The sequence below is a fragment of the Puma concolor genome, chromosome A1 (assembly GCF_028749965.1).
Source record: "Puma concolor isolate L17-30 chromosome A1, mPumCon1.1.hap2, whole genome shotgun sequence".
NCBI lineage: Eukaryota > Metazoa > Chordata > Mammalia > Carnivora > Felidae > Puma > Puma concolor.
Genome location: NC_141667.1, coordinates 94,128,038 through 94,151,884, shown reverse-complemented (window position 1 = coordinate 94,151,884; position 23,847 = coordinate 94,128,038). Strand labels below are relative to the sequence as shown.

Here is a 23,847-nt window from a genome sequence, read left to right as displayed (position 1 = left end):
ACAACAAGCTAGGGACTTAGAGTCCATAAATATACCACTGGTGCTTTTGCGTACTGCTCTTCATTCAGTGTAAGCACTGCTTCTCGGGAAGGAAATTCTTACCTCTACGGTGTCACCCTTATTTTCTCCTAGAATCCTGGCATTATCTGTTATAAATGCTATCACATTGCACTTTTGTATAAATAATCTCTCCCATCCACTGCATTAGGAACTATCAGAAGGCAGAAATTGTGTACTGGTTTTTCTGTCTTCAGTGATAATGTACTGTATGCACTCCATAAATGCTTCTTGAAAGAATGGTGATACATTCTATTTACAAGTGCTAGGTTTTTCCCAGAAAACTAGGCAGAGACCTGTTCGTTTCTCACTTTGTATACCTGGAGAAGTCACTTCATTCTGACCTCTGTCCTAAGATAAAACTAATGTGCATATTCACGATAAAGGAATCTGTTACAAATTATGTATTGCTATTATCCCCAGTGTGAAAGGGCTAATTTTTTAATTTGAACATGGAGAGTGCCTGGCACAGTGGACATTAACAGGACACTGGACTTGAATCCAAATTTTTTTAAGTCACAGAGGGAATTCAGTTGACTAAGGGTCCTTTTAATTGGCCGTCTTTTAAGACTGCTTAGAACGAAGTCCTCCTGACATGGGCATAACTGAGGCCAATCAGGAACTTAGCATCAGCACAGAACAGTTTCCACGAGAGATGGAATCAAGATTCTAGAGCCAGGAAGTAGGTTAGGGAGAGTATTCAAGCCTCGCAACACATGGACTTAAGTGCCCACCATCCCATCCAGCTCTGTAGTAAGACCATGTGACAGAGGCAGCCACCTGATGCAAAATTGATCCTTAATCCTCTTCTGTATCCGACCACCCCACCAAGACCACAATGGGAATATCTGAATACTAAGTGGACCTAAAACTACCGACATGGCCCTTTGGGCTAGAGAACAGGATTGTGGTAACTCTTTGAAAAAAATACATTAAGGAAAGTGCTAATTGCTTTTCTTTACAGAATCCTCTATGTCCCTAACCTCCCAAAGAGTCACAATGTCTGGGGTCAGAAATGAGCTGCCTCCCACTCTGTTAAGCTTATACACACAACACCAAGTTTTATATGCTACCACACATTTTTCAAAGAAATTATTTCTTCCTCCACTTTCTACCTACCTCCTCCGAAATGTCAAAATTTCAGAAATGTCTTAGAACTGATTATCTAGAATATTCTTCCCTTTATTCATACCACTCATATTGGATTTGGATTTGTGTTAGCACATAAAAAGATCAGTTGACATAGCTTTTTGGAAAGTCTAGCTTGCAGCAGAGTTGGACAACAGATGGCCACTCAGAAACCAGCCTCAGAAAGGTGACATGCTCTGCATGTATATGCTGATAAGAGTCCTATTTTTAGGACACCCGGAAAATTCTTGACCTAGTGCAAAGCCCAGGAGAAAGACAGTTCAGAGTACACACAATGACCATAGCCTGATTCCTGGTCTAAAGCAAAATAGACAACTTTTTACCAGTTACTTAGGCCAAAATTGTAAAATAAATATATAGACAGCCTACAGCAGCTTTTATCTTTTGTAAAAAAAGCAGGCAATGCATCACAAGCTTTTCTTACACGTTTCCTAGAATTCTTTTCAAGTACTTTAAAGCGGTCTTTAAAAAAGATGGCTTTCAATTCCATACTTTGTTTCTGCAGAAAGAGCTAGTGGCAGACTCATTTTCAAATAATTCTAAATAATTTTCTTTTCTTAAAAAGAGAAAAGGAATTAATAGCTAAGGATAATATCTAATTAGTACTACCTATGATGGGCAATTTTTAGCTAAGATATTTAAGTTCCCCCTAGCTTTGAAATTCTAACAGAATTTCAGTTAAACCTTAAAAAAAAAGGAACCTATGACCTTTTACTAACTGCTCTACTGCAAAATTTATGTCATATTCCAAATGTTTCTCTTGCTTTGATGAAGGTTATTGAAGGTCTTTATTATCAAAACTCAAAGACACTTATGCCAAGGTATACAGACAAGCAGATTTGAAAACTGTTTATCATCGCCTACTGAGTTACACAGCAGATTCCAGTTCAAGATGACACACAAAAAGTAAACTAGATTTAAAGTGCTGTATTTAAAAACAAAAAAAATTCAGTTTGCATTTTGGGGCAATTAAAACTGGAGACCTGACACTAAAAAGAAAGACACATACAGGATTATCATTCTGAATTGTTCTATTTTGCTCTTTTCACTCTAAGAATGTAGTCTTATTCAGAGAATGACAGCTGGTCAATTTATTTGTAAGATATTTATCCATACTTATCTAGAGTTTTCAGAGGCTACTGGACCAGTCATCTACTCTAAACTTTATGTTACATATGGACATTTTCTCAATAGTACTCTTAAGTCACATCTCATTTACCTTAAGAACCACACAGGCTTGTTTTAAATAGTTGAAATGCCTGTAGTACACTATATAGTTTGCTTAGATGTACTATGTTAATGGTCTGGTGTGGCCACAGGAAAAGCAAGCATTATTAAATATGAATGCAATCCTTACCAACACAAATTGAACCTTTTTTTTTTCCCAGTAAAAAAGCTAGCCCAGAAAAATGTCTCATTCTATAAAGATTAATCATTTCCAAATCACAGTGAAAGGAAGTGGAGTAATTTACCAATTTTGTTTTCTATTCTATGTCTTAAGAGATACCTCACTAAAAACTGGTATCCGACATAACAGAATAACATTTGCAGAATGTAATATTGTAGTGAGAGTACAGAGGTTGATTGTTACAGACATATTAAACTCTGCGTATTAAATGGTTACATCCTATTTACATAGAACATTGGTCCAATAACAAAAATAGATAACAGCAGCTGGAAATTTATCTCATTCAATGTTCAGAGATAAAAGGGTTAACCATTCTTTCCATTATTTTCTATAGATAAAGTCCTTTTTTCATACTGTAATCCAATGGCAATTAAATTCTGATATTTTTCCGAGCTACTGTATGAAGAGAATGCTGAAAGCCATCACTATACAGCACACTGCAACGTAAGGACTCTTCCGTTCACCTGTTGGAAAAAAGGGAGATATTCATGTTGATTCACTGAGTGGTTAACATGGATATGATAAGGTTATTACTTATTATGGGAGAGGGATATAGAAGAATCAAGATAAAGTTCTTGCCTAGAAGGCCCACACATTTGGGGGGATGGCCAAAACAAGAACTAGATATAACATAAAAGCAGTACAACACAGAATGAGCTAAATTACACGGATTTATTTCTAAGACCACCTCCTTTTCATGTGTTTAGAAAACCCTTAATGCACCATTCCTATGCCACTGCATAAACCCAGATATTGACAAAATACAACACAGAATGTAGGACAGAGATTCAAGAGAAACTATCTCAAACAACTCAATTTAGGCCAAAAAAATCGCTTATTTTTTCCTTTAAAAAAGGAAATTTCTACCTATGAAAAGAAATTTGACATACAATTTTCAGCTATATATTTTTTTCTTGATTGGTCGCAATTTAAACACGAGAGTGATCAATCAAACTTCATGTAAGAAAGCAGACATAAAATACAAACCAAGAAAGACTTATGGACAGAGAACTGATGGTTGAGGGGGAGTGAGCAGGGAATGGGTGAAATAGGTGATGGGGATTAAGGAGGGCACCTGTGATGAGCATTGGGTGGCATATGGAAGTGCTGAATCATCATACTGTTATACCTGAAACTACTATTACACTGTATGTCAACTGGAATTTAAATAAAAACCTTAGAAAGGGTATAAAATGCTTCATAAAGAAACATTTTAGAAAAAACTATTTCTGACCTGGATTTCATATGAAATGATTTATAGTGTAGCTCTTGGGTTAGGAATGTAGAACTTAAAACAACCACTTTTATAGGAGTCAATTCTCACATGTGTTTAAAAAGTGTTTGTATTTGGAGAACTTCCCTCCCATGAAGCAGAATGGAGGTGGCTTGTGAAACTGTCTTGCAAACAGATTAGAGATTCTGTGATTGAGTTATCCCAACGTCAGCTTCTTTTCCTGTTTGTTCATTAATTGAATGGCTGTACAGTTCCACAAAGCACCAGACATTTCTGCTGCTCTGAGGGTATGAAAGAAAGGAAGAAGGAAGAGGGAGTGACATGCTATTTCTAGAAATAATCATGGCATATACCTGGTGTCCTGTAGTAGAGATTGTGTATGCTCCCCTCACTTGTGCTTTTCTATGGTGTTTAAAATCAGCTCCCTCCCAGTAACTAAGTTCCTTCGGTGACAAACCATTTCATTTGGTAAGTTAACTACCTCTGGCAAATGCCAATCTTGACCATTCTCATCAACTAAAATCCTCAAGGTCATTTTCATTTTCAGAGCTTCCTCAAAGAGCTCACAGTCATATTGTTACTAACTTTATATCTTTGTGTCTGCTCAATGACAGTGTTCATAGAAGATATTACACACATACAAATAAAAGAAACATTTGGTGTTTTTCTATTAAGAGACATTTAGGGGACTGCTTTCGAGCTAAAGGAAATTCTAAAAAATGAGACAACAGCATTTTCACAATGCCACTATCTCAATTGGAAAAAAAAAATCTTTTAAAACTAAAAAATAACTTGGGACATCATTTTTAAACAATGTTAATTCTTTTGAGGCAACACCCAAATTATCAAACAAAACCAAACTATTCAGACATAGTTTTCAAGTGGATTTCATAAGCAAGCCAGTCACTCTAGTTAGGGCTAGATAATCTCATTGTCTAATATAGTCTTATTAAACACCTAAGAGAAGAAATTAAATTGCCCTGAATTTTCCATCTGCTGGAGATTAATTTTTGAGGAAGTTCTTCTCTTCCTCATCTTCCAACTCAGAATGCTATAATTTACATATGGGTTTCATTTTCCTGTTTTTAATTTTCTTAAAAGAGATTGCCATGTGGTAGAGCTAAACATCTTTGGTTGAACTTGTGTAAGAATGTTACTTCTCGTCTGGTCTTAGGTCTGTCTAAGTGAATGTGAAACAGTTGCTGTAACGTGATGTGTAACATGATAAGATGATTTGGCTGGGCCTTTTCCCATTAAAACTGTATCCCTTCTTGGTGGATATATTCTGTGTCAAGATAAGAGAGGAGTATATCAGCATTAACATTTTCTGAGCCATTTTGCCAAAATGAAAAGCTAATGCTTACACATAAGTGGCAAGAATGCATAGTTTAACTGAACCATTTAACCTATGGCATTCATACTGTTAAGAGAAACAATGAAGACAATAACTGACCAAGCAAAAAGAAAAGGCAGTTTATAATCAGACAATAACAATGGATGATACTGAAGGCAATCATTACGAAAGCTACAAACTAAACGCCTTAAATTTTCAGTTATACTTCGAAGTAACCATTGTGCAAAGTGTCACCTGGGTCGGCTACTGAATGAAGCTGTACAGACTTCTCTAATTTATTATATAAAATGGATTTAAAATACCTTGATACTTAATTTAATACCTTAAAGAACTTTTATTTGTGACTTAGCAACTTCATCATATTGAGGTGAAAGCTCTGCCCCCTCACTGCAGACTTTTTATTTTTACCAATGAACTTTCAGTATTACTTTGACACAGAGACTATGACTCTATTAGGACAGTTTTGTTCTTCCATTATGTTCTCTGTTCGCAGTTTCCTTGAGGGTTTCTTTCGACTCTGTCCTTGACAATATTGTTTCTTTTTCTGGGTAACTTGGCTTTGAAACTACATTAATTTGCATATATTTACATTTGCTACTCTCTATCAATCAGCATTAGCCATCAAGGGTGTTCTTCTCTTTATCTCTCCCTTTGTTATTTTTCAAGTGATTAAGATTTCTACTGTTATTTCAGGCTTTGTGCTGTTGAGTCACACTAGATGTCAGGTAAGGCTGCACCACAAATCTCTGCAAATCTAGGTTGGGCCCTCTCAACTCTGGTACTACTGACATTTTGGGCTAATTCTCTGCGAGGGGGGCTGCTCAGTGCATCGTAGGATATGTAGCAATATCAATGACCTATACTCAGTATACGTTCCTCCCCCATCTAGTTATGACAATCAAAAATGTCTTGGGGGGGGGTTTAAATGTCCTGATAACTACTTAGCTAGGCTTTATCTGTGCTTTACCTCTCTGAAGTCAATTTTCTTCCTATAAAAGAAGAATTCTCATGTCTGTCACTCTAAGAGATAATAAAGTATGACAAAGAACACTGAGGAAGGACAGTTTAACATGTTAAAAGCACAGTGAATTCTCAAAAGGACGCCTGCTTCAGTAGTCAATACATTAGAATGAGGGCCTTGAAGGAAGTAGTTTTAGGTGCCTCTATACACTACTGTCATTTTCTGGCAAGAAATCTGGCTAAGGAATCTTATAATCTCATCATAGCAGATTTTAAAAGGATTTCTATATAATTTAGTAGGATGCTTACAAGTTCTCCTGTTAATGGTTCTTGCCTATCACTAAAAGCTCAAGGGAAGAAACTCTCATAATTATTTATTTCAGTGGCTAACAACATATGAATCTTAGAAGACGCTAAAGAATTAGAAACTGTCACAATTAATTTTTAGTCCTTAGTTGAGACTAGGTTATACCGATAATATCTTCAGATATATTACACCCATTCTCAGGTATTCTTTAGAAAAATGTCTAGATATTATAAGAACTTAGTTTGTAGTTTTCAATCTTTCATCAATTTTGTTTCCTGTTATGAACCATCTTTTAAATTTTCCACATTTCTGAGAAGTGAATCCAAAACAAAACCTAACACTCTAAATAGAACACACATTATCTAAGGGACATGACTCCTAATTTTTCTCTATTCAAAGTGACTCGTTGGGGTAATTCAGGCTGTTGTCAGGTTGGCTAACCAGAGTAAATGTCAAATGTAGGAAAATTTGTCTTTGAAGTCTCATAACTTTATAAAAAAAAAAAGTAGTTATATACAAATTAAATATTGGGAAAATATTAAAATCAACCTTTTTTTTTGAGGGGGTCATGTAAATAATTCCAAGGTGGAGAAGAAATATTCATTTTCAGTCCAAGTGGAACAAGTACAAATGCTCTGAAGTGTTTTAGAACCAGCGATGTTAAAAAGGGTATACTCTATTATTCAGGAATACTGGTAAACTGTATCAGTAAAATACATTTTAATTCATTCACCTGCCAATCACTTGAGAGTCTACTATGAGCTAGGCACTGTGCTAAATGTCATATACACACAGGGATGAGACAAGGGTATATTACTATCTAAACATAAACACAAAAACACCACAAATTTTATTATGAAAAGTTAGAAGATAATCACATTTAACTTTAATCAGAACAAAACTCAGCTATGATCACATGAATTTGACAGGTGAAACAGTTATTGCTTTCTAAAAACAACATTCTAGGACTTAGCATAAGGCAGTAAAATGATTATGTTTAGACAGTTGGTTAGCAAGCCTTTCATTAGATGGGAAATTCATCCTTAGTGACCAAAACAGTACAAATTATACAGAGCAGCATATTGTATACTATATGCATGTGTGCATAAAACTATAAATGTTTGTCTGAAATCTCAACACCAGCAAAGCATAGTATTTGATATCTGAATTAAGATTTTTTCTTGTATTTTCCATTTCCCTGTGTATGAAGTATTATGAGGTATCCACCATGTCTAGTTTTAGCACAAGAAAAAGTTTGGTAGAACTCTATAAACTTACAGCTGATGATGTGGAAGTTATAGAAGGACACTTACCAATTCTGGCGCACTTCCAAAATATACCCAACAATCTGCATAGAGTAAAAAAAGGAAAAAGTAGCTATTGTTTAGTGGGAAAAGTAAATCATTCTCTCAGTATCATATAGAGAATTCATTATACACTGGCATTTTCTCTTTTGATACTTTGCTTCAAAAACTGAAATTTATTTGATATTGAGCCACCATCTTTGTAGGAAAGGAGGCCACGTGAACTTATCAACTGTTAGTGTACATAAATTGTCATAAACTGGGATATATGCAGTATCCTAGGTTAAACACACAGTAAATTAATATGACTGGCAAAAATTTGCACAGGGTTTTTTTGTAGAATTAATTCAGTCAACTTCAGTTGCTTTACTTTTAAAAGTAGAAAATACATATGCCAATTTGCATAAACATTAATTTGAAAAAATGGTAAATGAACATTTGGTTGGTTTGGTAGGATTTTGACATTTAAAAATAAAACTTTCACACTAAAGAAATTACTTTTTACAGAATGTAGTTCTATATTTAAATGCCTTATAGCCATGAACTCCAATGATAGCATTTGCATAGCTATGTCATTCAGTAAGAGAGAATATAAAAATATGTAGCTATGTTTTCAATATTAGTACAAAATCCTAGTTTGGGAACACTATATGAGTTAAATATGGCAATTAAAATACATACATTCTGGAAATAAGAATTACAATGAAAATGTTCATTTCAATTCTATGAATGAATAAACTGTGAGTTGAATACAAATTATGTGTATTTCACTTCTTTGGCATGCATAAAAAGTACTGCCTTTAAAAGAAAAGCAACCGAATCATTCAATGAATAGAGGTAGCTAAAAGATATAAAACATTGTAGGCAACTATTTTGTTGTTTTGACGGAAGAACAGAATTACAAATGGTATTATACATTGCTAAAAGTCAAGACAGATCAGCAGTACTTATTGCAGTGGGTTAGGACTGGTGTTACAATATCAAAATACTTAAATTTCAGGTAAATTGATATACTTTTTGCCAAAAGAGATGGCTGGCTGATGAATTATTGTATCTGAGTGGTTAAGACTGAAAGAAAATACTGCTTCAAGTAAGTTCTATATGCATTCCTCCTCTGAAGTGTAACTTCCTGACCTCAAAGCAAAATGTCTCTTAGTTCAGATGATACGAAATGGGCAAACATAGATGTTTATTTTGAAGGATGGATATTCTGATAGGTGAAGCAACTTTCCTATAGAAATAAAAGGACAAAAATCAAACATATTCTTGGAAATAATGTAGGATAATATAAGGGTCAGATTGTGCTTAAGTTTAATTCTACTTAATTGTCGCATTAACTCTGAACAAGTTATTTTCTCTTTAATAACACTCACCCTCATAGGGTTGTTATAAGGATTAAATGAGTTATTACACAGAAACTCTTCAGAGTAGTGACTAACATGTTCTGTGTTCAGTAAAAGACAGGTTAAAGGCACATGTGACAGTAACTTCAGATATCACTTAAAATTGGCTTACATTTCACCAAAAAATGGAAGGCAACTGGTTAGTGACATGCAATGCCATGGTTCTTTGACTGTAAAAATCTACTGAGTGGAACATGCACTGTGGATTTAAAGCTACTCTGGCTGAAGGATTCAGAGGCAGGATACCTGAAGCTCCTGCATGAGAAGCTTATAGTCCCAAAGAACATAATCTAAAATCATATGATCACAATCAGGGTGATTTCAGGTTTGCTAACCTAGAAATAACTCAAAGCATCATTAGGAAATTGTGATAACACGGTATATTAAAAGCTAGATACATGAAAAGTTTCCTAACTCGGGCAACTTAGAGATTTATCAGTATCACTTTGGCCTTTCCCATGTATTTCCCTACCTAGACATATTTCTGTAATATGCTATTTATTAATTAATAAATAAATGCTATTTATTTAACACAGAAACTTTATTAGTTAGTAAAAACCAATACAATTATGCTGCTTGGTTTCTATGGCTGTAAGCCAGTAAATATATCTGCTGATAGAACTAATCAGGTCTATGATAATAGGCAATGAGAAAAGTAGCAATCTTTTATTGCTGCTTTTTAGTTCTGTATTATTTGAAGCAGTAAAAAATTAAGTTGTTATTTTCAACAGTGAAGTCATCAAGAACCTGCTTTATTCAACTGGTCTCTATACATCGTTACTTAAACATGGAATACTCGCTGTAATGAAAGGGCAGTTTATTATGAATCTCATAAAAACGCATATTGTAACAAAAGGACAATGGCCTGTAAAAATTTCTCCTGGAGAAAATACTTCTTATATACAAGTCAAAATAAAATGGGGCCTAACATTTATAGAAACAGAAACAAAGTTTTTAAAAAAAAGCCTTTTAAGAGCTGAATGGACCAGTATATGCTTTACAGTACAAACAGAAGCATGCCATTTCTTTGGTCTTCTATGTAGGAGAAATATACTACTACTCAGCCTCTACTGTAAGGCTGGCAGCCCTGAGAACTCCTTTTTCAATGTAGCATGTAATGGATGTCTTCCTGCTCCCAAAGGAATGAGGAGCAGACATTTCCACATGCCATCTACTTTCTCCATAACTGTATTGGAAAGCTAAGTATTGTGACTATTTTTTAATGAAATACTATGATTATTATTTTATTTCTAGAGAGAGAGTGTGCACATTAACAGGGGAAAGAAAGGAAAAGGGAGAATCTTAAGCAGGCTCCACAGGAGCCCAACATAAGGCAGGATCCCAAGATCCTAGGAACATGATGTGAGCCGAAATTAAGAGTTGGATTTTCAACCAACTGAGCCACGCAGGTGCCCTGTGATTATTTTTTAATGAAATAAATAAATATGTTATTAGGTAGGTGTTATGTATTATATTCCAATACCAAGGAACAGATCAATGAGAATGTTTATTGGTTTCTAACATATGCTTTAAGTTAATCGTCAGGGGAGGAAAGGCTTCATGCACAACTAAGCAACACATAAGATTATACAACTTCAACAAACTGACATAGTACTATATAATTTCAACAAATGGACAAAGAATTAAAATGAATAAAGACTTAGTGCAAGAGGACTTCAGAGGAAAAAAAGGTGGAGTGAAGAGAAATCAATGTCTATGAAGGAAGAGGGGGACTGTCATAAAGACTGATGGACAAATAACCTCAGTATTGCTATTTTACCTAGCAATAGATTATCAGTTTATTGGAACAGGATCACGAGATTTTCAATATTCACAACTGATTAGAGCTTCTACTTATTCCTTTACACATGTCTGAACAACCCTAATAAATAAAAAGGAAGAAATGTTAACAAAAACCAAATAATTTAGATAATGGAATGTTTGGATAAATGCTAATTATGACCTCAAAGATAAAATGGAAGTAAAGGAAAGAGAAGCAGAAATGATTACTTTCACAGTTGAGTATCTACCACCTTGCCTCTTGTAGATTTTTATTAGTGGAAAAGCAAAATTTGACTTTGCAGGATCCTAATCTGGCCTGATACAGGTTTGGAGACAATTATTCCAATGTGAAGTATTCTTTCAGCTTTTATTTCTTAAAAGGATTAAACAGATATAGGCTTTTATCAAGAAAGGAGTTTGAGTCCCATGTTGGGCTCTGTGCTGGCAGCATGGAACCTACTTGGGATTCGTTCCCTCTCTCCCCTCTCTCCCGTTTCTCTGCCTCTCCCCTGCTCACATGCTCATGTGCTCTCCCTCTCTCTCTCAAAATAAAGTTAAAAAAAAAACGATTAAGAAAAGTATTCACATAATTAATAAATATGCAAGGCAAATAAAATGTATACAGCTCCCACCACATGGTCTCTGTTTTTTAATATACTCTTCCTTTTGGTTTAATTCAACATGTATTTCTGTATTATGTTTTTTTCTTTTTTTAAAGCTTACTTATTTTGAGAGGGAGAAAGAGAGTGTATGCACCCGTGTGCATGTATGGGGGACAAGCAGAGACAGAGGGACAGAGAAAATCCCAAACAGGCTCCGTGCTGTGAGCATGAGCCCCAACTAGACTCCATCTCAGGAACTGTGAGATCATGACCTGAGCCAAAATCGAGTTGGACGCTTAACTGACTGAGCCATCCAGCTGCCCCATATTTCTGTATTGTGAATATGGCACTTAAAAATTTTAATTCTGTGTATCACATTAAGCTCAGATTTTTTTCAGGGTATGAACATATAATAAAACAGATGTGACATGCCCAAGACTTAATTTTTATTACTGTGTTAAGTTAGCTACATAAATTTCTCTAAAGATGTTTGCTTTATGATACTGACAGGGAGCTCATATGATTAGAGCAGTCTTACACTGGAGAGGGAATGTCTACATTATTATATTTATGGACACAGTGCTTGCAAACTGTTAAATGCTTCAAAAACATAACTTTGTTTTTAATACCAACTTTACCAATTATTCTATAAAAAGTAAGGTGAAATACTGTCTTTGAAAGTACTAAACTGTATTTCTAATCCCAGAAAAAAACAGAACTCCATCTTTTTTTAAATACTTTTTTTTTTTTAGTTGAACACATTTCAGGTTACTTCTGGTATTTATCTTTTTATTTAGTAAGATTCTATGAATAGAAAGTTTTCCGTTTTTAAAAAATATATTTTGTTAAAGTTTATTTATTCATTTATTTTGAGAGAGAGAGAGGGGAAAACTTGAGAAGGGGAGAGGCAGAGAGAAAGGGAAAGGGAATCTCAAGTAGGTCCTGTACTGTCAGTGTGGGGCCTGGCATGAGGCTCGAACCTATGAGCCATGGGATCATGACCTGAGCTGGAACCAAGAGTTGGACACTTAACCCACTGGGCCACGCAGCCATCCCCAAAGTTTTCAGATTTTGAAAAACAGAGGAGAAAATAATGTAAAAAGTTATTATAAAAATAATTTATATATAGGCATTAAATTATTTAATGACTTTTATGGTAATTTACCCTCAATGTCTATAAGAACTAATATGGGTGATTAGATATCATTAGTAACATACCCAGTTTTATTTCTGTCCAGGAGGCTGGGTGCCAAAGATCGGATATAAGCACAGGTACATATAAGCAGCAAGATTACAGTCAACAGACTCTGAAAATTGAAAATGGCAGACTAAAAAAGAGAAAAAGAAAAATTAATATCACAAGAAAAACTGCATAGGTAAAAACTGCCAGACAATTCCATATTAAGAATCATAGTTTTGTTCTTCAAAAAAGGCAAACAGAATGACATGTCTGAGAATACTTAAAACCCCAAATCATAAGGTATTCAGAGAGTGTACTTTCCTCTCCATTCTTTGGGCTGAGGAATGCAGAAGATGCAACAAAAAATTCTAAATTCAAGAATTTGAAAACATTACCAAAAATGTCATGAATCCAAGGAACTCACCAAAACTCAATCTTTATGTAATTAATACAGATGTTCTAGGAACCCAGACTATGAGGCAGGACAGAGAGTCTCCATGCTCTGCCTGTAGCTGGCCATAGGACTTCAGTTGAATCACTGACCTAAGGCTGTCTTTCACATCTGTAAACCTTGGTGGACAGCGGGGATATAGACTAAATGTTGGCTCAAGTTTCTTTCAATTCTTAAATTCTTTTAGAGTAAGAATGCTTTAAATTTAAGCAATCATGTTCCATGCATTGACTAATACTAGGCTATTAGGTTTTGGTGAAAGAAAACCACTTGCTCTTTCACTGTTGGTTCTTTAAAAGTTATTGAAATAATTTAACACAGGAATGATTGGAAATCACAGTTTTTCAGTCAAAGTAAAATGGAGGCGGGCTTAGTCTACTCAAAATTCAGCTCAAACATCATCTTTTCCGGGAAGTTTCTTTGGACCTATCTGCCTCCCCTCTCCTATTTCATAAAAAACTCTCCTTTCTGTTCCCAAACTGTTACACATTTTATAATACTCATCTCTGAAAGTGGACATTGCCTTATCAGACTCTGAACTCCAGCACCTGACAAGGCACCTACCACAGAGCAGACCAAGAAGTAATGGCTGAATAAATAAAACAAATTTTTGAAGGTGCAAGAATACCACTATATAAATAATAAAGAAAAATTGTTTCCATTTTACACAGGTAGATAAAATACATCAATCTTACACAGCAGCTAGCAACACGCTTAATTACTAAACCCAGAGGCACCTCCCATAGTGTCAGAAGTTAAAGAATAGGAGTTACAAAAATTTTTTGAGAAAGGCAAAATTGTTACTTGTAAATGTTAAGTGCTACCTGAAAAGCCCAAAAGAATTTAGTGAAAAACAATTACAGACAATAAGGGAATTGGGTGTGGCTGGGTACACAACTTAAATATTTAAATCAGTAGCTTCATGACTGTATTACCAACTGGTTGAAAGACATAATGGAAAAAAAAGTCTCTATTTGTAACAGCAACTAGAATAAAAAGCTGAAATATCCAGGAATAAGCCTAACAAAAAATGCAGTACTGGCATTAAAGAACAAAATTGACAAAACCTTTAAACATACCGAAAAACACAAAATTAGAATGGAGTGGTATGTGAGGTTCTTACACTGGAAGGTAACATCATAAAGCTAATCTGTAAGTTTACAGTGTACTCAACACCAACCAGTTATTTTCAAAATAGACAACTGACTTTGAAGTTCATATGGAAAAATAAAGCAAGAATAGCCAGAAGAATCCTAAAAGAACTAGACATGTCAGAAGCTATCAATATTTTTTAACCTCTTATATGTTTTTATGGCAAATATGTACAAACTATTTAAAACATTAAGATAATTACGTTATTTGCCAATATTAAGGACAAAAAATGCTTATGTACAATGACAAACAGTGGGGAAAACAGCACACAAAATTCCATAATCAGTGTATCTTTAGCTATGTAAACCTTATACAAGCAAGAGGGGCGAATGCAGTGATTATCTCTGGAAGGTTTTTAACCCAATTCTCAACTTTTCTGGATTTCTGTAATTTCCTAAGTGTTATATTTATAGTCTGAAAAAGATAAAAAATGACTTGCATTATTAATAGTTGTTTTGCTTGCAAATCATTTCTTAATGGATACACAAAGGTAAAGTTTAATATGGCTTGGTTTTTTCTGAACTGGATTTTAATTTTACATCTGTGAAAACAAGTGATACAAATTTTATAACTTAAATCAATAAATGAACTCTAAAGACAAATTTTATATAGAAAACACAGTATTTCACAACGCTTGTCTTTTAAAGACCGTATTTTGAACATGTATTATGAATTTATTGATATAGTATTTGATAACAACCTCATGAAATATAAAGCACAGATTTCTTTCCAGCCAAAGTAACTAAACATGTATTTAGTATCTATGGTGTCTGAGGCATGAGGCTAGACACAGGATTAAAAAAGACACAGCAGGATTCCTTCCCTTCAGGAGTTTACAGCTAATGATAACTGATATTCACTGAGAGCTTCTTTTGGATTATCTTGTTTATCCTGGTATATTTGAGGTAGGTGTTACTAATACTTTTATTTTATACATGAGACAACTGAGGCATGCAGCATTTACAATCAAGTTAGAACAGGTCATGTATTTTTAACAAGTAAACAGCAACTCCTTGTAGCGTATGTAAGTGGTTAGTTACTAAGCCATGTGGACAAAAAAAAAATGCTGTTTTCATAAAGAAAAGTCAGGAAAAGCTTCAAGAAGAAAGCAAGGACTGAAGTCAAATCATGAAAGGGCACATTTGGATTGGCAAATAGAGAGCAGGCTCCAGAAGAGACGAGAGCAAGGAAAACATCCCCATAGAATCGAGAACTTGCATGTTCAGGGAATAATGAGCAGACTTACTGTATTAAGCAAAGGACCTATGCAGTAAACTGGCTGGGAAATCAGTTTGCCACACAGGTTTATCGCATTCCTAATGGAGTATCTAAATCTCCCAATTTTGCAATGTGTACTTTTTCCTTCCCTAAATGTCTAGTTAAAAAAAAATGCTTAAATGATAGGATGTCTGGGACTGGTTTCTAAATAATCCATTTTGTGTGATGGGAGGAGTGTGGTTGATGATGAAATGCTGAGTATATGAGGCTTCATTATACTCTTCTTCCTACCTTTGTATGTTTGAATTTTTATATAGTAACAGAATTTAAGGGGCACTTAGAGACATGCCTGTTATTAAAGAATTGGAATGTGTATGTATACATATGTGTGTGAAACAACTTATAAATGAAAACCAGTTACAAGTGTGCAATATAAGATACAGACAACTTTGTTTCTAGGGTTTATAGACCCTAAGATTTAAACAAATAATCTTAGGTGGTATATAGTCTTTTACATGTACTCAGACTGACCAAAAAAGAATGTTTCAAACATCCAGACATTAGCCTACCACTGCTTACTGTACCTAAGCATTCCTTTTAAAGCTTAGCATCTGTTGTCTGCCGACACAAAATTTTAGTCTAAGGTTTAAAGGAAACAGATGTTCCTGTTCTTGTAGCAAAATAATTAGGATTTGTTTAAAATGTTATTAAAATGTTATAAAATTAAAATGTTATTAAAATGTATAAAGTTATAAAAATGTTATTAAAAAGGAAGAAGCTAAGATTACAAAATACAAAAGATTTTTAAAAAGGTGATAAGGGAAATAAAGTTAATTTACTGTTTTGTTCAGATCATGACATCTTTTTCAAGGTGCTCTGTGTTTTTGCAGACTATTTTTGCCTGCATGGTGAACTGACTCAAACTTCTGGTTTCAACTTGAGTCCCCTCTGTGAAGTCTTCCCTGTCCCCACTTGCTACACCAAGCAGAGGTTGAGATAATTGTGCAGGTGTATATATATATGATAGCACCCATCAAACTGTAATGGTCTCCTCTATTTTATTGAGGTCCTTATCAACCCCTTGTGCCTATTAAACAGAATAGTGCACAGAAGTCACTGAAAAATGCTGAATGAACAGCAACTTGAAAACTGCAAAATAACAATTTTAACAAATTCAAGAGCATATTTAAATGCCAAATCAACAGTGTATTCTATTAAAAAAAGCGTAGATTAGACTGTTGAATATTTTGTTAACTATTCCAGAGAAACTGCCACGAACTGCTCTGCATTTATATTTACTTATCAATGGTATTTTGGAAAATGCAAATGGAAGAAGCAACACCCTTACGTTTATGTTAAGGGCCCAGGGTATAGGGTAAAATCAAGGCCCAAGGTTAATTCCCTCTCAGTATCTAAACTTTGTTTGGTCACCAACTGGAATTCAAAGAAAGTCCTACCAAGAAGCCAGCTTCAAAGTACTTGCATATGGGACAATGAGTGTTCTTCTGACTCTCCCTGGATGACGGAGTACGCTAGCTGGCTGACAGAAAATTCTAGAACCTCAGATAATTCTCAAGTCTAAGGCTTATTTACGTAATTTTCAGTCAGACAACACCAGGGAGTTATACAATGGTATGCTACCCAGTTTAACAAATTCAGCTATTAAACATCAAATAATTCACGTTGCAACTAAGGAGTTATAAATCATTCCTTTTGGAGGCTCTAGGAAAAAAAAAAGTTTTCTGGCCTTCTCCAGTTTCTAGAGGCTTTCTGCAATTCTTGGCTACTGAATCATCACAGGGACCTTGATACTTCTTTTGTGACTATGACCCGACTGCTTATTTTTTTTTTAACATTTATTTTATTTTTGAGAGACAGAGCATGAGCAGGGGAGAGGCAGAAAGAGGAGACGCAGAATCCAAAGCAGGGTCCAGGCTCTGAGCTGTCAGCACAGATGCGGAGCTCAATCTCACAAACTGTGAGATCATGATCTGAGCCAAGGTCAAGAATTGGGACGCTCAACCGACTGAGCCACCCTACTACTTACTTCTTTTTTTTTTTTAATTTTTTTTTCAACGTTTATTTATTTTTGGGACAGAGAGAGACAGAGCATGAACCGGGGAGGGGCAGAGAGAGAGGGAGACACAGAATCGGAAACAGGCTCCAGGCTCTGAGCCATCAGCCCAGAGCCTGACGCGGGGCTCGAACTCACGGACCGCGAGATCGTGACCTGGCTGAAGTCGGACGCTTAACCGACTGCGCCACCCAGGCGCCCCCCTACTACTTACTTCTTAAAGGAAATCTTATGATTAAATTTCTCTCTGTCCCCATAATTCCAGATAATCTTCCCATTCGAGAATGTTTGGCTTAATCCCATATGCCAGTTCTCTTCTGCTTAATAAGATACCATATTTACAGGGTTTGTTTTTTTGTTTTGTTTTGTGTTTTTGAAGTGGTGGAGGGCATTTTGTCTATCATACCTAACAAATATTTTTTATTAAGAGGCATCCAATAACATTCCCTCAACTCAGGGCTACCTATGACACTCTCTGGAGCATAACCTCAAATACAACCAGGACAGTAATACTTGGGGTTGTGGATCACAGCAGCCTTGCCTTTTGACCATTAGTCTGAGAGTTGTGTTTATTCTTCGAAATGATACGGTGGAGATCCTAAAATATTTTTCTCCGAAGGCGCCTTTTATTATCCCTCCACAGTAGTAGATAGTAGCCCTATCTACTACTCACAGCTGATCAGACCTTCTGATATGCTTCAAATAATTAGTGCTATTGTACTAAATCAAATTATCCAAATGTGAAGGAAATAAACTCAACAAGTCACTTTGTATAACCATTCTGAAGTAAATCACAATTTGTTAAGCAATCTGAAATAATGAAAATAATCCAGACTTTCATCTGGACACCACTAACGAAAAAAATTTATCAGTGAATTGATGCAGAATGTTTGATGCAAAGCTTAGTGCTGAAACAAAAAATTACTTGTGATGTTAACACATCTTTTAAAAACTCCCTACTCTCAAGTCAATTTGAAAAGTTAGGAATATTTATTTCAGATTCAATTTTTATCATTTTATCTATGAAGATACAATTTCTTATTTTTAGTCATTCCTGAATATTAAAACTGTCATTAGGTTTGTATATAAAGGGAAGAGTTCAGTGTAAGGTTTTGCTTTTAGATGTATATATAAAAATAGTCTAAGAAACCACCCAAAACATTAGGAATAGAGGGAAAAATAGGAGAAAAGATCCCAGCAGTATAAAGGCACAAAGAAGCAATGAGAAAAGCAGCAGAAATATACATATTAATAGGCTGAACAGTTCTTCAGTGTGCTCAATGACTGGTTGCTAACTGTACTTAATCTGCAGAAAAGACTGCCTAAGCCTACAGTATTTTCATTAGTCCTGGATCACTTGAGCTCCTTGTAGCATATTTATTTTTATCATTATCAAAACAAATTGTTTAACCAATTTACTGATTAAGGGCCTTCCTTATAACACTGGGGGCTTCAAATGTTGATTGCTTCTTATGTGGTAAGTGACTAACATATTAATTCTTCCAGTTTTACTGAAATTCACTTTAAAACAAGAACTGAATACCAAAGACTTAAACTGTTACAAGTCCAAATAATAATAATTTTAATTGTTTTAATACTTACTGCTTTTACACAAAAGTAGTGATTTATCCTTCTCCAGAGGTGGAAGGAGACCCCAGAAATGATATTTGACCTAATTGTGATAAAAATTATACAGCACTGCAAAAGTGGGTCAGCATTTTATCATTTACAATTCTAGGTCAGGCCAGCATTTTCTAACTAGTTTCTACTTGTAAATTTATAGGTAACACTATTTGCTCTTAGAATAGAAAACATGGAAATGCAGGAATAAATGAAGCCTGTATGTAAATGTGCAAACACTTGCCCCACACAGGTGACCACAGGTGATTACTAACATCCATTAACACACAGAAATATTAACATTTTCTTTTGGTGTTGTTAGCACCTAAGAATAATCTTTGTTGCTTACTGTAAGGCAGCACTGAAATTGTACCAAATACACAAATTATCTTGGTTTCAGATGAAACCAAGAAACCAGGATTGCTTAATGTTTTAATGTTAAATAACAGTCTCTCAACATGAGTGCCTACTAAACATTTGGATTATTTAGGAAATTATCCAAGTATATAAATTTGTTCTTGGATAAATCCATTACCTCTACATAGCAGTTTAATTTCAATTGTAAAATGAGGAGCTAGAGTAAATAGCCATTTGATCTTACTGGTCCTCTTTCAAATGGTAGAGAGAGACCTTTCCTACTTCCACTTTCCACTTAAAATTAAGAACTTTCATGGCTATGAGGAAAGCTACAGTCCAGAGAAAAGCACCTCAATTCTGTTCTCCATTGGCAACACAGATGGTCATTTGCACTTAGTTTCATCTCACTGTCATGGTATCTATAATGCATTTACTGTGTTTGTATTGTTTAGTTTCCGAGCGATTTTATGAACGCCACAGATCTAAATATAAAGCAACAAGGGGATCAAAAGGTGTTAATAGGAGGGGCGCCTGGGTGGCGCAGTCGGTTAAGCATCCGACTTCAGCCAGGTCACGATCTCGCAGTCCGTGAGTTCGAGCCCCGCGTCAGGCTCTGGGCTGATGGCTCAGAGCCTGGAGCCTGTTTCCGATTCTGTGTCTCCCTCTCTCTCTGCCCTTCCCCCGTTCATGCTCTGTCTCTCTCTGTCTCAAAAATAAATAAACGTTGAAAAAAAAAATAGGTGTTAATAGGAGAAAGCATACATAACTATGGTGAGCAGTAGGCTTAAAAAAATAAAGCAGGGGCGCCTGGGTGGCGCAGTCGGTTAAGCGTCCGACTTCAGCCAGGTCACGATCTCGCGGTCCGTGAGTTCGAGCCCCGCGTCAGGCTCTGGGCTGATGGCTCGGAGCCTGGAGCCTGTTTCCGATTCTGTGTCTCCCTCTCTCTCTGCCCCTCCCCCGTTCATGCTCTGTCTCTCTCTGTCCCAAAAATAAATAAACATTGAAAAAAAAAAATAAAAAAAAAAATAAAGCAAAAAATACTTCACGTGTTGTTGATAATTTGATAAGACAAAGTATTCCAAAGGACAAAGTGCAACTCCTGTTATGAAGAAAAGTGTTCTGACCATGAAATCGGAAATGTGGCATGAAGCTTGGCTGTTCATAAGAATCACTTGGAGCTTTTAAAGACTATCAATGCCCAGATTTGGACTGAATTGGTCAGGCATTGAATTTCTCAAAGTCCTTTCCACTACACGTTATTTCTCTTTATCATCTCCGACAACACATTGAATTTGCTTATTTAATAATCTCCCCCAGTGGACTGTGAACTCCTTTAAGACACCGGGCAAGACTTTGTATCCTCAGACTTGCAATCATTTGAGGACTAGCTAACTGCCATTGTGATGTAGATATCAAAAGACCTGGTTATCTACTTCAGAAACTCTAGCTAGAAAGAAATAAAGGTCACAAGGTATTGCTGTTTTCTGCTACTCTGGAGGGATACTGGAGATAATATAAAGGACTATAGACCCCAAATGAGATCCAGGAGAAAACAGAAGAAGGGAAGGTTTCTTATGAAAAGATGAAACTTGAGATACATCTTGAAGGATGTTAAGAGCTAGGGAGAACAAGGCATTCTGAAGTTCTTAAAAGTATTCATTCATAAGTGATATAGTTATCAGATTGTGTTCTAGTAGTTGTAAATAATTATGGCTGATAAACCTTTTATGGCTGTGAAATTGCATTTTAAAAATGGATTCATTAAAATACAGTAATTCAAATTTAAGTCATGATCACTGAGTTACCTCACAAATACACAAGTTGAGGTGCAAATTCAAAAAGGAACTTCATTGTGTAGCTCTTCGAACTACAGGGTACTTGCTTTCTCAAAAATGCTGACATTCTAAGCTCAGAGGAACAGAGCAGGAAAGAAATACTAACCACCTGGCAGTTGTTTCTATTATCCATCCATGTAAGATTGGCATACTTGAGAGCAACAAATCACTAAGACATACTTTATCTTCCATTATGTTGTTTTTATTACCAACAGCATGAAGATTTCTGGCATCTGGATACTAAAATAAATTTGAGTCCTGGCTCTACTAAGTGTACAATCCCAAGCAGGTCAGTCTCCTTGTGTTTGACTTCCTTCACCTGTAAACATCTACTCAGACATTATAGGCTTGAAATAAGACAGTGCTTATAAGTTGATTTTTTTGAACACAGCCTGGCATACAGCAAGTGCTAACGAGAGCTATTCTTGTTACTTTTGAAAAAACAAGTATGGCTAGACAGTTTAAATACTGATGATCTTAAACACATTATCTGTCTTGCTATTAGCTAGATCATAAGACACTAAGATGATGAAAATAATAGATCTTTGACTTGTACTAAGAGTAAAATAACTCAACCTTAACATCTATGAAGCTATGCAAGAATTAAGAGTAACTGTCTCTAGGGCCACTTGGCTGATTCAGTAGGTAGAGCATGTGACTTGCTCTCTGGGTCTACCTCGCATTGGGGGTAGAGAGTACTTAAAAGAGTAACAGACTCTACCATTTTTAAATTGAAAAAATGAAGATTTTCTAAGTTCATTCAGCAACAGTTCACTAATGGCAATCTTTAAGAGCAACTGTAGGGCCACCTGGGTGGCTCAGCCGGTTAAGACTCTGAATCTTGATTTCGGCTTGGGTTATGATCGCAGGGTTTGTGAGTTCAAGCCCTTCGTCCAGCTCTGCGCCAACAGCACAGAGCCTGCTTGGGATCCTCTCTCATGCTCTCAAAATAAATAAGTAATTTTTAAAAAATTAAAAAAAAAAAAAGAGCAAGTGTATTCATCCAATTGTGTGGTACAGAGGGAAAGAAGCTGGAGTAAATTCTTGGCTCAGGAATGAATAACCTCCCAATAAACTGCCATCTCCTCTGTAAGTGGTAATGTTCTCCAGGCAAGACCCTGTGATTTATGCCCCATCTATAATCAAAGTAGTTGGAGTAAAGCAAGAAACAATTAACGAAATTTCGATTAAATGTCTAAGGGTTTAGTATTGTATGGGTTTCTGCAGGAACTTCTGGAACATAAGCTCAGCAACTTTCACCCCACAATAGCTTTTTTTGAGTCATGGTTTCTTTTGATACTATAATCAAAGACATGCATCCTTTCCCCAGAAGTATGCTCATAAATGCAACATTTGGCCTGTGGATTTAATTAAGTGCACCATGAGGTCCTGGTGTAGAAGCTGCTGGCATTTACTATAACAAAAGTAAAATGGCTTCAGATATAGCTTGAGAGATTTCACTATTACTACTACATCTTTCCTCCCGCCATGCTGGCTTTAACTCTTTTTCTCTGCCTGGAGATGTAAGCATTTCTTTTGCAAACTTTCATGACTCGTTTTAAGCTTTCCTAAGAGGCCCAAACTATCAAAGGAATCTGTAATAACACAAAATAATACATAAAACTTTAAAAAGGTGTGGGGAAGGAAGATCCCAGGCCAGGCACTACCTCAAGTACATTCCTGCGAAAAACTGCTTCTGCAGAGATCGCCAAACATTTAAAATCTACTGTTTGTAAAAGAGTATCGTTAAGACTGAAAGAATGGAGTAAAAGGGGCCTGAAAGGTCACTAACCCAACAGACAAAAATTAAGGTGTGGGCCAGGCCCGTGGGGCATTAGAGGACGCAAAATAACAAGCGCGAAGTTGAGAAGCTCCATGTCTCCTAGAGTCACTGACCACAAAGAGTACATTTAAATGATTGGGTTAAGCCAGACCAGCGAATTCCTTTGAACCAAGTCAGAAAGGTGGACTCTGCGGGAGAGGCTGGGACCGGCGGCCGCGGGGTCTTTCTTGGGCGGTGGGCCCCGGTTCTCCGTGTTGGGCTTGCAGGGGCCACATGGTTCCCGGGCCTGTGCATCTTCCGAGCCCGGCAGAACCAAGCTAGTGACTGAACTCCCTGGCCCGCACACCCAGGGCCGCCGTCCAACCCTCCGGCCCTAGCTCGCGCCCACTACCCCTTCACAAAGCTCAGCTGCGACCCCACAGCCCCAATTCTTACCATAGTGAGGCCGGCGAAGCCCCAGCCACATCACCCTTCCGGGCGCAGGGCGGAAGAGGCGTGCCCACCCCACTTGCCCTTCTCGTTCCCTCCCCGCGTTCGGTTGGGCCTGTCAGGGCACCTCCTTCTGAGCCGCGCGACCCCGACACTAGGATAGGTTCCTCGCAACCGGAAAAGGCAGG

General features: G+C 36.2%; 1 protein-coding gene and 1 non-coding gene across 2 annotated transcripts; both read right to left on the bottom strand.

The window, feature by feature from the left end:
* Window positions 1-1,218: 1,218 nt before the first annotated feature.
* Window positions 1,219-23,802, bottom strand: TMEM167A (transmembrane protein 167A). The gene is made up of 4 exons (XM_025923619.2): window positions 23,666-23,802; window positions 12,779-12,888; window positions 7,783-7,817; window positions 1,219-3,078 (listed from the first exon to the last, which is right to left on the bottom strand). The coding sequence occupies exons 1-4, from the start codon at window positions 23,666-23,668 to the stop codon at window positions 3,008-3,010; spliced, it is 219 nt and encodes a 72-aa protein (XP_025779404.1). The 5' UTR covers window positions 23,669-23,802; the 3' UTR covers window positions 1,219-3,007.
* On the bottom strand, window positions 10,212-10,346 carry LOC112861903 (small nucleolar RNA U109). Its single transcript, XR_003223776.1, has one exon. It is a non-coding gene; the product is annotated as a small nucleolar RNA U109 (small nucleolar RNA).
* Window positions 23,803-23,847: the final 45 nt, after the last annotated feature.